We start from the raw sequence: 13097 nt of genomic DNA on the forward strand, positions 1-13097 counted from the left end.
CATTTTCTAGTCAGATGTGCACGACGTTCTTTGAAAGTAACTTGTCGGGGAAAGATACGTAAATCGGTAAACGAAGCTGTACGAACCTTGATATTATACTTGTGTAAGGCTTTGTAATTTTGCTCTGACAAATCAAGTGCTGACTGAGAGTCGCCTCCGGACTGCAAATGGTTAATACTACGGATGTCGATGTATACTCGAAATTACTCGATCTGTGTACCCAACATTCGATTAATCGTTCAATTTTTACTCGAATTATTTGATTTACCAACGATGCTCGTTTGAAAGCTACTCGTTATAATGGCTATTTGAATCCTACATCGCGTCACATTGCACACATCGTTTCATAGCAACTATTGAAAATCGCTTTCGTCGCCTTAAGAATTTTAAGTAATTTCTAACACTTTCCACTGCAAATTCCCGTTTCATTCTTATCGTCTGGTCTGGAAGCAAACCCACGTCTAAATATTCTCTTTCAAGTTCGTACACATACCTACATACAGGTGTACTTACTCGAGTACTCGCATAAATAGATGTAGTTATATTGGGATGCGACGACCTCTCGTTGCTGTGAATACGCACTGCTACCCATGCGCTGTATATACGAGATATATGTACACATATACGTATGTATGCAGGTAGCACCTTTCATCCCTGACGGTCGGGTAAACATAAAAGATTTTCAAGCAACGATTATGCTTCGTCACGACAACCTAAGCTTATTTTCCTTCTATCCTTCTACAGATTTCGTGATCGCGTCAAGCCTGTTTTAAGGTTTCTGTCGTTTAACAATGCACACTTTCTTCGATTCACATCCTCATTCGGTTATCACGTTCGTCCTTATATTCCATACATTCTACCTACATATGTACCTACATACGTGGCACGATACGACAACGTATCCATGCGTATAGGATACATAGGTGTAAGTATGTACATGCAACGTAGTTATACGAACACTCGCATGTTTGCGTAAAAAGTACAAAAGGAACTCTCTCGTTTCTTTACTTGCTTCGGCTACAAAGTTCAATTTTCTAAATAGCGTGATTGGTCATTCTAATTGGGAAATCGATCGATATTTACAACGTTAATGATAAAGATTTAAGACGTACTCTGTTCAAATCTTGTTATCCATACTTCAAAGTAATTAACGATTTGATGGTTAATTTATCCGCTCTTATCTTATTGTTAGGAATAAGACTGCTCGATCAACACCTTGATTGGATATCACTGCCTATAGATAAGTCGTAATTGGTGTCATGGATTGATTCGATATTGCCTCGTGTGTATGTAAATACCGTTAATCGTACATTTTATCAATATTCTACCGGCTGAATTCGATTTGACTCGAGCTGCCTCGGTTCGACTCGACTCGAAAGCTGAGCCGGTTAATTTGATAGTAGCATAAAAATCGAGCAAGTACGATAGTGAATAGGTTCTTTCTCGTTCTAGATGCATAAATATATAGCGATTAGTAATTTTCATCGCTTCTGTTTTCTTCGTTATTTCCTCCAATCACTTTTTCTTCCACGTATCTACGTATTACATGTAAATTTGTGCTCATTGTCATTCTCGGTAGGTATATGTGTACACCCACGTACTCCTACCACGTCGCACAGAGTACAAATTCGATTCCATAATTAAAATCTTCCAACCCCTATGCGGCCGCATTGCCAAGTTTGGCCCTTATCGACCATTACTTTTAATAGCGTTGTTAATGAAACTAGGTGTCGCGAAATTAACCTCTCGTTCCAGTAACGCTCAACCGAAATTGAAGTCGGCCGAATTTTCACGAAGCTAATCGATCAGGGATTTCAAATGTAGACATGTAAGCACATAAGTGTTTAGATACGTGCACACAATAACCTTTTCGAGTCTATACAAATGTGGGTTCAAACATGCCTATTTGAAATTTACATGTTCACCGGTAATATAAGAGACGCATTATAATATTGTCGAATGATATGTATAGACCTGCATTTCGATTGAATAGAATTCACAAATACCAACAGTTGACAACGTTACACGCGAACGTTCCACTACACGCGTTTCGTTTTTCTCATCAGTATTGTATTTCCAACTACTCGGAAGACAAAGCAAGTGAAAAGTGATAAGGAGTTGATCAATAATCGTGTATGTAGAGCAGTGAAGAATAATAAGTAGCGGAAGTGGAGAAAACAAAATAAAAGGAGAAGAACAGGTTGCAGCGAGTACGTCAGGTTTGAAAACCACTGGCTTCAGCTGATTACCGCGGTAACCACCCCCCGAGCGCCAATTAATCTTAACTTTTACGGGGCAAACACTTTTCATTAAGCTCGGTCCTGCCTCCAACCGGAGTCGAGTTATCCCCTCTCTGTTGCAACTTTAGCCACCCTTGGTTGCTCTCCTTTTTTCTGCCCCCACTCTTCCAGAGCACGACTGGCTCTTCGCACTCATCCTCTTTCGAGAACGGCGAGGAACGGCAACGAAAATGGTTCCCCAGACAAGCGTTTAATCTGGCTCTAATTAGCAACTTACCCTCCGCGCCACCGTTCCAACGTTTCACCTGTTTCCACCCCGTCCTTCCCCTCCCCCTGCTTTCCTTCCATCTCTGCCCACTCTCCCATTCCTCTGGTTCCTCTTGCCCCTCCCTGCCCCTCCCTAGCCGGCCTAGCCCGCCTTTCCCCTCGATACCCCTCTTGCCCCTCTTGCCCCTCTGCACTTCGTGCACCAGCAGCCCGACAGGTCCCGCCTTCCCCACCTTCTCTATCCATTCCGCCATCCCTTTCGCCTCCAGCCCCTTCATCCCTTTCGCCCCCTTGCCAATTCCACCCTGTAACTTGCCACCCTCCATCTTCTTTACCTCGTCTGTGCAACTTCTCTTCTACCTGTACATTCTGACCATCTTCCTTGCCCTTTACTCCGATCGCTGCCAAGCCTTCACCGAGAGCAAAAGTGGAACTGTATGTAGTACTTGTCACAAAGTCTCCGGACACCTAATGTCCCACTTATTTGTCCAGCCATTCAACCATTCGTGCAGCCGCGAAACAACCAACTCGTCTTCTTCGCTCTAATCCCTGGCTGTGTTATCAACGATAGCACCATCGTAGATGTCACTGCAATTCTACTCTACCTTCCAAACAATTATACGAACAATCGCTCGGTGTTATAATGCCAACTAGAAACAAACGAAAATGTTCTTTATATGATTCTGTTGCAACAGAATTTCAGAATTGAAATTTTCCATAAAACTAATTGTAATTGTGCATTGTATCGTACAGTTTACATGTTCAATATACTTATGTATGTATATACCCGAGCTTGCATCTATGCAGTAAATATATTTACATAGCTATGTAGTAATTTCCCAATGTCATCTCTATAACAAAACGATTGTAGCATTTGTTGGTCTTTATTGCACCTTTGATACAAACTTTCCTTACGATTCGAGTCTTTCGTCTTTGCGAATATGTAACTTTGTTGATCGCTGAGATGTCAATTGTAAGATATTTTCTTATTTTTCTTATTCGAGATGAAAAGGTTTTACAGTGAACGTGCCAACTACTTGTTGTTAAAATGAATCGCCGGTACATACATATAGGTGTATACCTCGTGGAACGATTATAACTATGAAACTGTTGGTCTGCAATCGAATGCATCGGATGCCGATAAACGAGGAAATTTCTTTCGGTAACGTAGATATCTATCTCAACTTTACTGAACATTTCATTTGTCGACGATAAAATACACCTGATTTTCCATTTCATAAAATTCTTTACTGCAAACATTTAAATCCAACTAAATGTACAATTTAATTGTTAACGTCGTCTTTCTTCTAGACCTCTGCGCTAGGAGATTCCTTACTTGCGAGTATCACTGCGTCAAAGTATCGCATGTATACAAAAAACGATTCTATTGCTAACGATGTACATATATACGCATAGATGTTTGTACACGATTAATGTATGTATATAAGCCCAACATATATACACGTATATAATATTATATAGTACCCGAGAAGTTGCATGTACGAACAGAAATCATTTCGGAAAAAGAAAAGTAGCCTTTGCTGATCGTCGTGTTATATTATTTTCTTGTGTATATATTATTTAATATTTATATATCTGTATGTATTTGATGTTATTCGGAATCTAAATTTCGAACCGTCGAGCCATCATTGACAGGAAGAAAGTTATAATATTATATGTAGCGTGAACCAGTTATGCGTGGTACATGAATCAGTCACGGTAAACTTTGGTCCGGGGAGATACCGTATTATGTATACCAGTATTTCGTTGTGATCGCATTATACTATCGTGTGCGTAGCTGTCAAACCATATCCATCTGAATCGTCGTTATCAGTCGTGACGAACGATTATATTATCTAACTCATCACTTTGTCGATCCATGGTACAAATTTCTGAATATTCGTATACACGCCGGGTAAGTGTTCGCGACCACATCCGATACCCCACGACACGAGTCCGATCAGTACGTGCCTTCCCTCGACGGACATTGTCAACGGTCCACCTGAATCGCCCTATTACAATTGAAATTGCTAAATTATTCTTGCTTTCCATGGTTGAACGGATCGACTCGAACTCGACAATCTTCTACGAATCTCTTCGTCCGCGAGGAAAGTTGAATACGTACCTGACAAGAATCCCGTCCACCCTCCTTATAACCGGCACACAGGAAAACATCGTGAATGGTTTCCCGTCTCCCGGCTGCTCTGAACCATCTTTGGCATCTTTCGTTAGGAATTACCTAAAAATTACACTTGCTTCATTCAGATTCTCGATGCTTGTGACGTTCTGCTGGATTTATTCGGTGACTAAAGCATCGGATAGGTTTCAACTATCGAACGAGAGGATATTATTTCTATTCTACACTTTATATTATGCATGTCTACGCACTTCTACGTCGACTTCTTGAAGAACAGTCGGCGCCGAACTCTGTCCATGTCTGGTTCTACCCCAGCCAGCAACGGTTGCGGTGCGCCCAGAAATTTTCAGATTTTTCGCTGGCAAACAGACAGGCACGATATGCTGTTTGAACGCTACCGTTCTCGACAACTTTATCAACGCTACGTCGTTTCGAAAATCGGTTGGCGAATATTGCGGATGGACCTAGAATTTTCATTAGAAAAGTGTATCTGTATTTGATTTTCAAAGTTGCATAAATCGCGTTTTATAATAGAAAATACATAGCCTGTTACATCCAAGCAGATGTGTACTTACCTCCTTCCTCTCGATATTAAATTCTTCGTGTAACAATCGCTCCGATGCGTCTCTCACGTCCCACTCGCCGAGACGTACTTTCAAGTTGCCGTTCGGTGTCCTGCACGAAACGAACGAAAAAACAAAAGCGAATTACACATTGTATTGTAATACGATATACTAATTTACAAATGTTCCACGCGAAGCATGCTCCTTGTTCCGTCAAATACTAACGTTGCAACGCAATGAGCCGCAGTCACGACCCATCTGTTGTTCAACAAAGCGCCACCACACGACAATTTCTTGGTGAGGAATCCCGACTTAATTATAGCCGCCTGGAAATAAATAAAAGTGGAACGATGTCTATTCAATTCTACGGATACTTGGGTTGCATCGGAACGGTGCAACTAATAGAACCGGCAAGAACCTGCCGAGGAGAACTCACCTGCCAAGGGTGACTGCCGAACCCAGAACTGTGTCCACCCACGATCCTATTACTTCTCGTATAAAGTTCACCGCAACCTACGAAGCACGGGAACGTCAGAGCATTTCGAAAACAATATTCCCATGTTTACTTGGCTTTGCAAACTAGCTACTACACAGTGTCTAACGTATCGCGTATAGTGTACATACGGCGGTGAGTCGTGTCTGCAGTTGGAGAGAAAGTGACATAACCACTCGTTTCGATAACGAACTCGTGCGATTCAATGCGATTCATATTTAGCCGCGAAACGATCATTTTGAACAAACAGCTCTGTTCGAGTGGAAAAACATGAAATGTCAGAGATTCTCCTTCTCGAGGAGGAAATTGCTGTTACCCGGCTTTCATCGGCTTTATCGTCTTTTCTCTCGCTCATTCGTCTCTTTCTCTGCCCGCTTTTCATCCCACACCCATTGATACTCTTGCCCGTTCTACCTGTCATTATAACTGGCGACGTATCGTCTAACGATAGCCTATAGTCTCGTGAAAAAGCGTGCAAAGCGACACAAGTAGAAAAAGTGAACAATGTTAAGGCAACCTGTGAGTAAAAACACGTCCGTTTTCCTTTTCCCATTGATTTTCCCTCTGTGTACCGACAAGAAATTTGTAACATTTGCCGCGAACGCTCGTTCTCGTTCCTTCAATGACGCTATGTACTGTGTGTGCCGCTAGTAAAATTGCTAGACACATCTATTCGTCGACTATATAATACGACGCACTAGAGGAAAGATTTCGCAACAGTTTCGGTTAATTGTTATGAGCAGGAGCTTGCATTCGTAGCGAAAGAAACTATTGTACTATTGGTGCAAAATGTTTAGATCTGTGCGACTTGATGCGGATTACCACGATATTTGGAATAATCCACGGAGCTTGCGACATCCTGCTGCGGCGTATGCAATCCCAAAGCATCGGGATAATCGGTTCCGTACTCGTCTTGAGGATAATCTAGTTGTGTCGGATGGTAAATCGTAGGACGATTCGTGTACGCAGGTCGATTGTAATTCCACGTCTGCGATGATTCGTAAAGTGTCGTTGGCTTGTTCGCGTTGTCCGCGTATACGTAGCTCGGTCGGTGTTCATTCTGAACGGTGTGCACGGGTTTACTCGGCCTAGCCGCATTCTCGTAAATTTGAACATCATCGTCCATATACGGATGCTGATGCCCCAAGTTTAGTGACAGTGCTACACGTTTAAACAGCCTCGATTTTACGCCGTTTATTTCACTCACTCGAATCTCTGCGCGCACCCCAACATGACGAGTGCGCCTGCAGAAAATTCAACTTGAATAGTTGATTCGAGTCCCGACTCCTTACCCTTTCCTTTTCCCTTCTCATTTCCCTTCCTTTTTCTCACTCACTTTCCTTTTCCCTCTCTCTCTCTCTCTCTCTCTCTCTCTCTCTCTCTACCTTAACCCTTCCCTCTCCCTTCCCATCATCCTTTCTCCCTATCTCCCGGTTTCGATCTTTGCCTTTCTCATTTCTTCCCTTCCCCAGTCCACCTTTACCTTTCCTATTCCGTTTTCCCTCGCATTTCAAAAGGACCAAACACAATCGTTTCTCTCTCAGTTTGCACGACAGGTTACGCATCCCTCCCTTTTCCAACATCAAATCAACTGTCAATTTACTGACAACGAGAATGTTTACGCTATATTATATGTGACTACTAAACTATAGAATTTTTATTGGAGGAAAGTTACTCTAAATCGAGTAGATTTTACGTACTTCAGAGAGCGAACGAGAACACATTGAAAAGAAACTTACTAGCATTTTGTAGTAATCCGGCAGTGGGCCGTGGTACTTTCTCGGGGATATCGTCATCGTCGACGCAACAACTCCAAATCAGCCCTCCAGAACACAGATCGACAGGACGACCGCCACCGAGAACGCAACTGATACTAAGGCCGCAGTCGAAAGTTGCTCCTTTGTACGTACATGTTTGTGGTATCACTAAAACATAGTGTTCGCAGAGATAAACATGATTTTCTACCTTCTCTAAGCGAACCGATAGACAGAACAAAGGACGAATTCTTATATGTAACGCGCAACACGTCATTTATCTAACCACACTGAAATTTTTCTAGAAAATAGTACTCGTTGGGAAATGCTGACAAAATTTGGAAAACTTATAGGACGCGTTATAGACTGTGTATAGCTCGACAATTTCCAATACTTTCCCTTCATTCACAACATTCCGTGCATTCCCTGCGATTCCGAGACACACGTGCTGGTATTTCTCTTACTCGACATCGTGATTATGTTACGAATGAAAAGAAGGTAGTCCATCGTTTCACCGAAACAAGCTGATCGAACTTTACGGCGAAACAGTATTTGTAAGAACGAGTGTTATATCCGTAACTGTTTAGCAAAAAACGTATTCCAGTATGTCCAGATAAATTAAACGAATTCCACATTTCTTGCTCCTTTAATGGTTTTACATGTTGAAAAGAGACGTTAATCGCCGGCGTTTCGTGACTTTCTCATGATTTGCACATTAATGCGTGTAGGTGTGTACACGCACTAGATTTTATTATGACACGCTACATCGAATCGCGTGTTGTGTTCTGTCATTGTACTTTATATCGTCGTATCGCGTCGCGCCATGTTGCTGTCTTTCGGTCTGTTTGTTGAGATAAATACTCGACCGCTTTCGTTTCGACTCATAGTTTCGTAAGTGAAATCCTTAAGCCAATCTACCTAATGACGGTATCGCACAGTCAAGTAAAATATTAATCTTCAAGGTATTAGACATTGCTAAAACGCGATATATTCGATTAAAGTGCTGCTGGATTGTCAATCGTCCGTTGTCCGTCGTTTACCGTTTACCGTTTACCGTTTACCGTTCACCGTCTATCAGCTAGTATCTACCGTCGATCAACGATCGTTTGTCCACCGTCCACCGTCCACTGTTCACCAGCCAACTACATATATACCGAGTACCGTCTATCTAGTGCTCTCACTGTATCTAATATCTTCGAAAGTATAAAGATTCTCCAACCTTTGTCTATGTATCTCGTGTCGATTATTAATTTGAAATGTTTGTTCTTCCAACATACTTCTACCCAATATATCCATTATGTTGTTTTGAAGATCACTGTTATGACCCCGATAATCTCCGGTATAATTTCGTTTTTTCCTCAGTGCCTCGACAAGAATGGTACCCTGCTGCTGACTGTTGAATTTTCGCCTTCTTCCTTGACGATAACCGGCACTTTTAAGTGCTCGTTTCTTCAACTGATCCAACAATTTTTGCAAGTCATCGCCTTTATGACCATTCACCGAGTATCCTTTACCTTGATCCTGTTCATTTTCTTCCCGTAACTGTGACATGGTTGTCTCGTGAGATTCCGACTCGCCAGATCCTGAATCATGATTTTCGTTAAAAGGATCATCAGATTTGATCATACGTCGTCGTTCCTCGACAATTTGTTTCGTTTGATATGTATGTTCCACAGACGCAGCGTCCTCGAACGAGCTTTTCCCGCTTAAATGGCCCGATGAGCGTGGAAATTGATTTCTGATCTCGGGGAAAGTATTTCGAAGTTTATTTGCACTTTCGCTATTCTCCTTGCATAATTCGTTTCTTTTCAAATTGGAACATTTCGCTCCATCGATCTGTCGAACAGACAAACTAGGATCTTTCCTTCTATCGGTCAACTTGCTCACTGCCCGGCTATTTCCTAATCTCTTCACTTCCCTCCGTTTTCTTAGACTCAATCGTCTTATGTTTTCTGCTCGCAAGTCCACAGAAGCATGTTCTCCGAGGTGACGAAGTCTCAGGTCGTTCGTGGTCAATAGTGTCAAGTTTTCAATCTGTTTGTTGTTTATTAATGGCAATTTCCTAACTCGTGATTTGGAGAATAACTCGTAAATCTTTGACATAGGTGAAGAAGCAGAGGGTAAAATTCGACGATTGTAATTTATAGCATTATGCTCGCCGTATGCATCATAATTGCACGCATCAATGATCGTAATTAAAAACATGTACACGATAACAACGACTTTCATGATCCAACTTGTAGAATTAATCGAATAAATGATGTTGGGGCAAATGAACCGTTGCAATTCGTATCATAACTATTTCTACGGCAGTTTTCGTTCTCAATATGTACAGCCTCATCGAAAATCAAATGTATTTATTATCATTGGAAACTAGACGGATTCGAGATGATCCTAGAGAAGTATTGGACTATTCGCGCCATTGACATTTTACCTTTGTCCGATCGATCGATCGATCAATTTGATCAATTTGATCGATTTGATCGAATAACGTGTCATGTGACACTACGATATCAAAAACGGTAGGAATAGTGACACTTGGAGTCAACCGATCGGTTTAAGATCGGATGGTCGATGGACGATACGATTAATAGACGAATATTGCGTATGATGAACTTTTCGAACGTTTTAGTACTTTTAGGCTTACGAATTTATCATCGGCTCCCGTTGGGATTCTCTTTTACCGTATCGTTTTTCGTTTCAACTAACACGCGTCAAAGTATTTCACTGACTGAGGAGATTCAGCCGGCATCCAGAAGCGGTATTGCATTCGCGGCTTTCACCGCATCAGCTTTCCCATCGCAGCAACGTTGTGTCTTCCCCAACATTGGCTCCCCACTTCTTCCTTCTTCACTCTCTTCGGCTTTCTTTTCTTTTCTTTCTTTTCCTTTCTCTCTCCCTCTTCCGCCTTGACTCTTTCTTCGTGTTCCTTCGTTCGTTCGTTCGTTCGTTCGTTCGTTCGTTCCTTCCTTCCTTCCTTCCTTCCTTTCCTTCTTTCTTTCGTGCTGATTGTATCTTGTTCAAATACAATTGATCGGGAAACGTGTGCAAATTACAAACAATCTCGGACCTTACAGGTGCAGCAAAATATACCTAGTCGTATTTCGATCAATGTATCGAGAGCCAGCGAAACGACGAATCAAGATATCTTTGATATCGTTACAAGTCGAAGGTTAGTTAACATGGAAATTCTTTATTATTATCCGCAATCTTGGACAGATATATGTATGTAGATACGAATGATGGTAACGACAATCAAACGACTAGAGTAAACTTGGACGGACGATAGACAAATATCTTCCTTCTTCGAGTTAAGAATTCTGTTGTAGTTTAGGAGCAATGTAAAGCTATTCACGTGTATTGCGATGTACGCAAATGTTATGCAAACTTTTGTTGGGATAGTATCGTACGAAACTTACGACCGAGTTCGTCGAAAAATCTCATCTGTCCTTCCGAATCGACTGCGTTTCCCTGTGTTGGTTCCTCCTCCACTAAATCTAAAATCGAAGCAGGTAATTGCGTTAACGGATAATGCGTACAAGTATTGCAGGGTAACGCGGTTCGTGTTTCTCGGAAATATTTTCATCGACGCGTAGTTATTCAGATTTGCAAAATATTTTAAGAGACCGGCGTACACGAGTCTGTTGTATTCCCTGCGATTAATGGACTCACCAAAATCCCCTAAATACCGATCATTCCTCCTTTCAGCGCCACAATAATACAAGCCGATGAAGAGCAAGCTGAAAAGTGAGCGTACCAACGAGTTCATTTCTTTTCTTTCCCGACGATGATGTGCACCGATTAGCGGTGACTCGACTGTTTGTTAGCGTCGTGGATGTCGTTGTTCCTCGAAATATTACAAATTCTTAGCCAACACTAAACTTTCATAACGCTTCCAACCACTTGGAACTTGTACGTGGAGATATATATATGTATTCTTTGATCCTCTTTTAGACCAATTTCCTCTCCGCGTTCATCGCTCCTTTGGAAATGCGACGTTTAACGATACCGATCGAACAATTATCGCGACTCACGTTGTAATTGGTTGTCGGTACTCTTGTTGGAAACTTATTCGAGTAGAAGAATCGTACTGGTGCAAAGTCTGATTGATGGAGCATCGTCGTGTACTATTACAATTTTATAGCTGGATGTTTCCTTTAATGGATCGACAGGAAATATTCCTTTGGAATTCGAAGCGATCGCATCCCTGCCACGTTTATCACTCTTCGAATAGTACCGTGTACTGTGCGCTCAGAGTATTCTCGCAAATGACCGTACGATGAAGTCGGAATACAGAAACGAAGAGAATGTACGGTTTATCTCTGTCGAGAGTTCACTTTGACTTTTGGACAAGCTCGTGTCACAAGTACGCTCAAAGAATCGTTAAAAGCGCCCCGTCAATTCGATTTCCGAACTTGCTCCCCCGTAACGCGTTGTACCGTAAGTGCTCGCGAAGCGTGGCGAAGGCGTTCAAACGTAGTGTGGTCCGGTGGAAAAGTGGGTCGTAGAACCAGGTCACCGAGACAAGTGGCACACCGTTTCTTCGTGTGGTTACCTCGTAACTCGTTCCCGGTTCTCTTCCTCCCGCGAGTGAGCACGTTGATCTACGTTAGCGGTCCGCTAGCATTGCACCTTTGGTTATTAGTGAAAGTTAACCGGTAACTTTCGACTTTGACAATGATGACTGAACTCTCGAACACGTTGACTCGATCGTACACATGCTTCGCTGCGAACTGCTATCGTGTTTCCTCCTGTAAATTTCCTCCTGTCCTATCCTATCCTATCCTATCCTATCCTATCCTATCCTATCTTATCCTATCCTATTATCCTGCCCTATCATATTCCATCATCCTATCCTATTATCCTACTTTGTCCTATCTTATTCTATACTGCTGTACCAGTCGTCACTTGTTACACATTTCCCCCGAGTCAATGTTACAGAATCCGATTTAGAACTTGCTCTTTTAAAAAGTTCATACCTCTTCTCCTTTTTATCAATTTGCCGAACAAGACGATCGGAATTGAGAAGAAACCATAGTCAGTTCTTGGTCTACGTTCAACGTCGCACTTGATTCGTTCCTCTTTGTATTCGTACGGAAACTTTTGTTATGTTCCAAGTACTTGTAAACAAGCAATCTCTCTTATCAAAATGGTACATTTTCTTCGGCTTTTGACCATATCATGCTCGAGATTACCACGTGATTGTTTCTTTAGAAGCCATCGCACGAGATTACGAATGGCTCGAGAGAGCTTCGCGACACGCGATCGACTACTGATGAAGAACGGAAACACAGCATCCAAACACTCCTCTTGCTGTGCCGTCTTCTTTGTGCTTTCTCTTCTTCGTTTCCCCTCCGCCCCTCTCTGCCCCCACCATCTTCCTTCAGCTACACTCGTATACTTTCTCCTTTTCCTCCTTTTGTTTCTTTACTTATTTCTCCCGTTACTGAAACACATTCACGCGTGAATTTAATCTGAATTCCATTCTTTGATTCGGCTTCGATAAGCGACATCAACGCGCAATGTGTCTCTTCCAACGAAGGGAAAAACGAATCCAATGTTCCGCTAATTGTCAAATACGTTAAATAAATACTTTTGTTTTCGCAATCCTGCAACCGAACGAGTAATAAATCCTGGAAATCT

The 13097-nt window shown here is 42.0% G+C and overlaps 1 protein-coding gene across 4 annotated transcripts; it reads right to left on the reverse strand.

Moving 5' to 3' along the window:
• Positions 1-3351: 3351 nt before the first annotated feature.
• Positions 3352-11212, reverse strand: LOC116433572 (serine proteinase stubble). Of its 4 annotated transcripts, XM_076370001.1 has the most exons (10): positions 11127-11212; positions 10874-10951; positions 7440-7625; positions 6523-6861; positions 5644-5720; positions 5433-5533; positions 5220-5319; positions 4896-5108; positions 4633-4746; positions 3352-4519 (listed from the first exon to the last, which is right to left on the reverse strand). In XM_076370001.1, exons 2-10 carry the CDS (start codon positions 10896-10898, stop codon positions 4364-4366), a joined length of 1311 nt encoding a protein of 436 aa, XP_076226116.1. In that variant the 5' UTR covers positions 10899-10951; positions 11127-11212; the 3' UTR covers positions 3352-4363. The 4 variants fall into 4 exon arrangements, with proteins under 4 accessions (XP_076226116.1, XP_031847655.1, XP_076226121.1 ...); XM_031991795.2 differs by lacking the exon at positions 6523-6861; XM_076370006.1 differs by lacking the exons at positions 10874-10951; positions 11127-11212 and adding an exon at positions 8732-8834.
• Between the last annotated feature and the right edge of the window lie 1885 nt (positions 11213-13097).

This window comes from Nomia melanderi, chromosome 1, assembly GCF_051020985.1.
Source record: "Nomia melanderi isolate GNS246 chromosome 1, iyNomMela1, whole genome shotgun sequence".
In the NCBI taxonomy this organism is placed as follows: domain Eukaryota; kingdom Metazoa; phylum Arthropoda; class Insecta; order Hymenoptera; family Halictidae; genus Nomia; species Nomia melanderi.

Coding starts and splice junctions, on each gene's coding strand:
- LOC116433572 (XM_076370001.1), bottom strand. CDS start 10,898: ATGAGATTTTTCGACGAACTCGGTC. Junction 5,721..6,522: donor GGATTATTCCAAATATCGTG/GTAATCCGCATC, acceptor CGTGCTTCGTAG/GTTGCGGTGAACTTTATACG. Junction 4,520..4,632: donor GTGGACGGGATTCTTGTCAG/GTACGTATTCAA, acceptor CAATTGTAATAG/GGCGATTCAGGTGGACCGTT.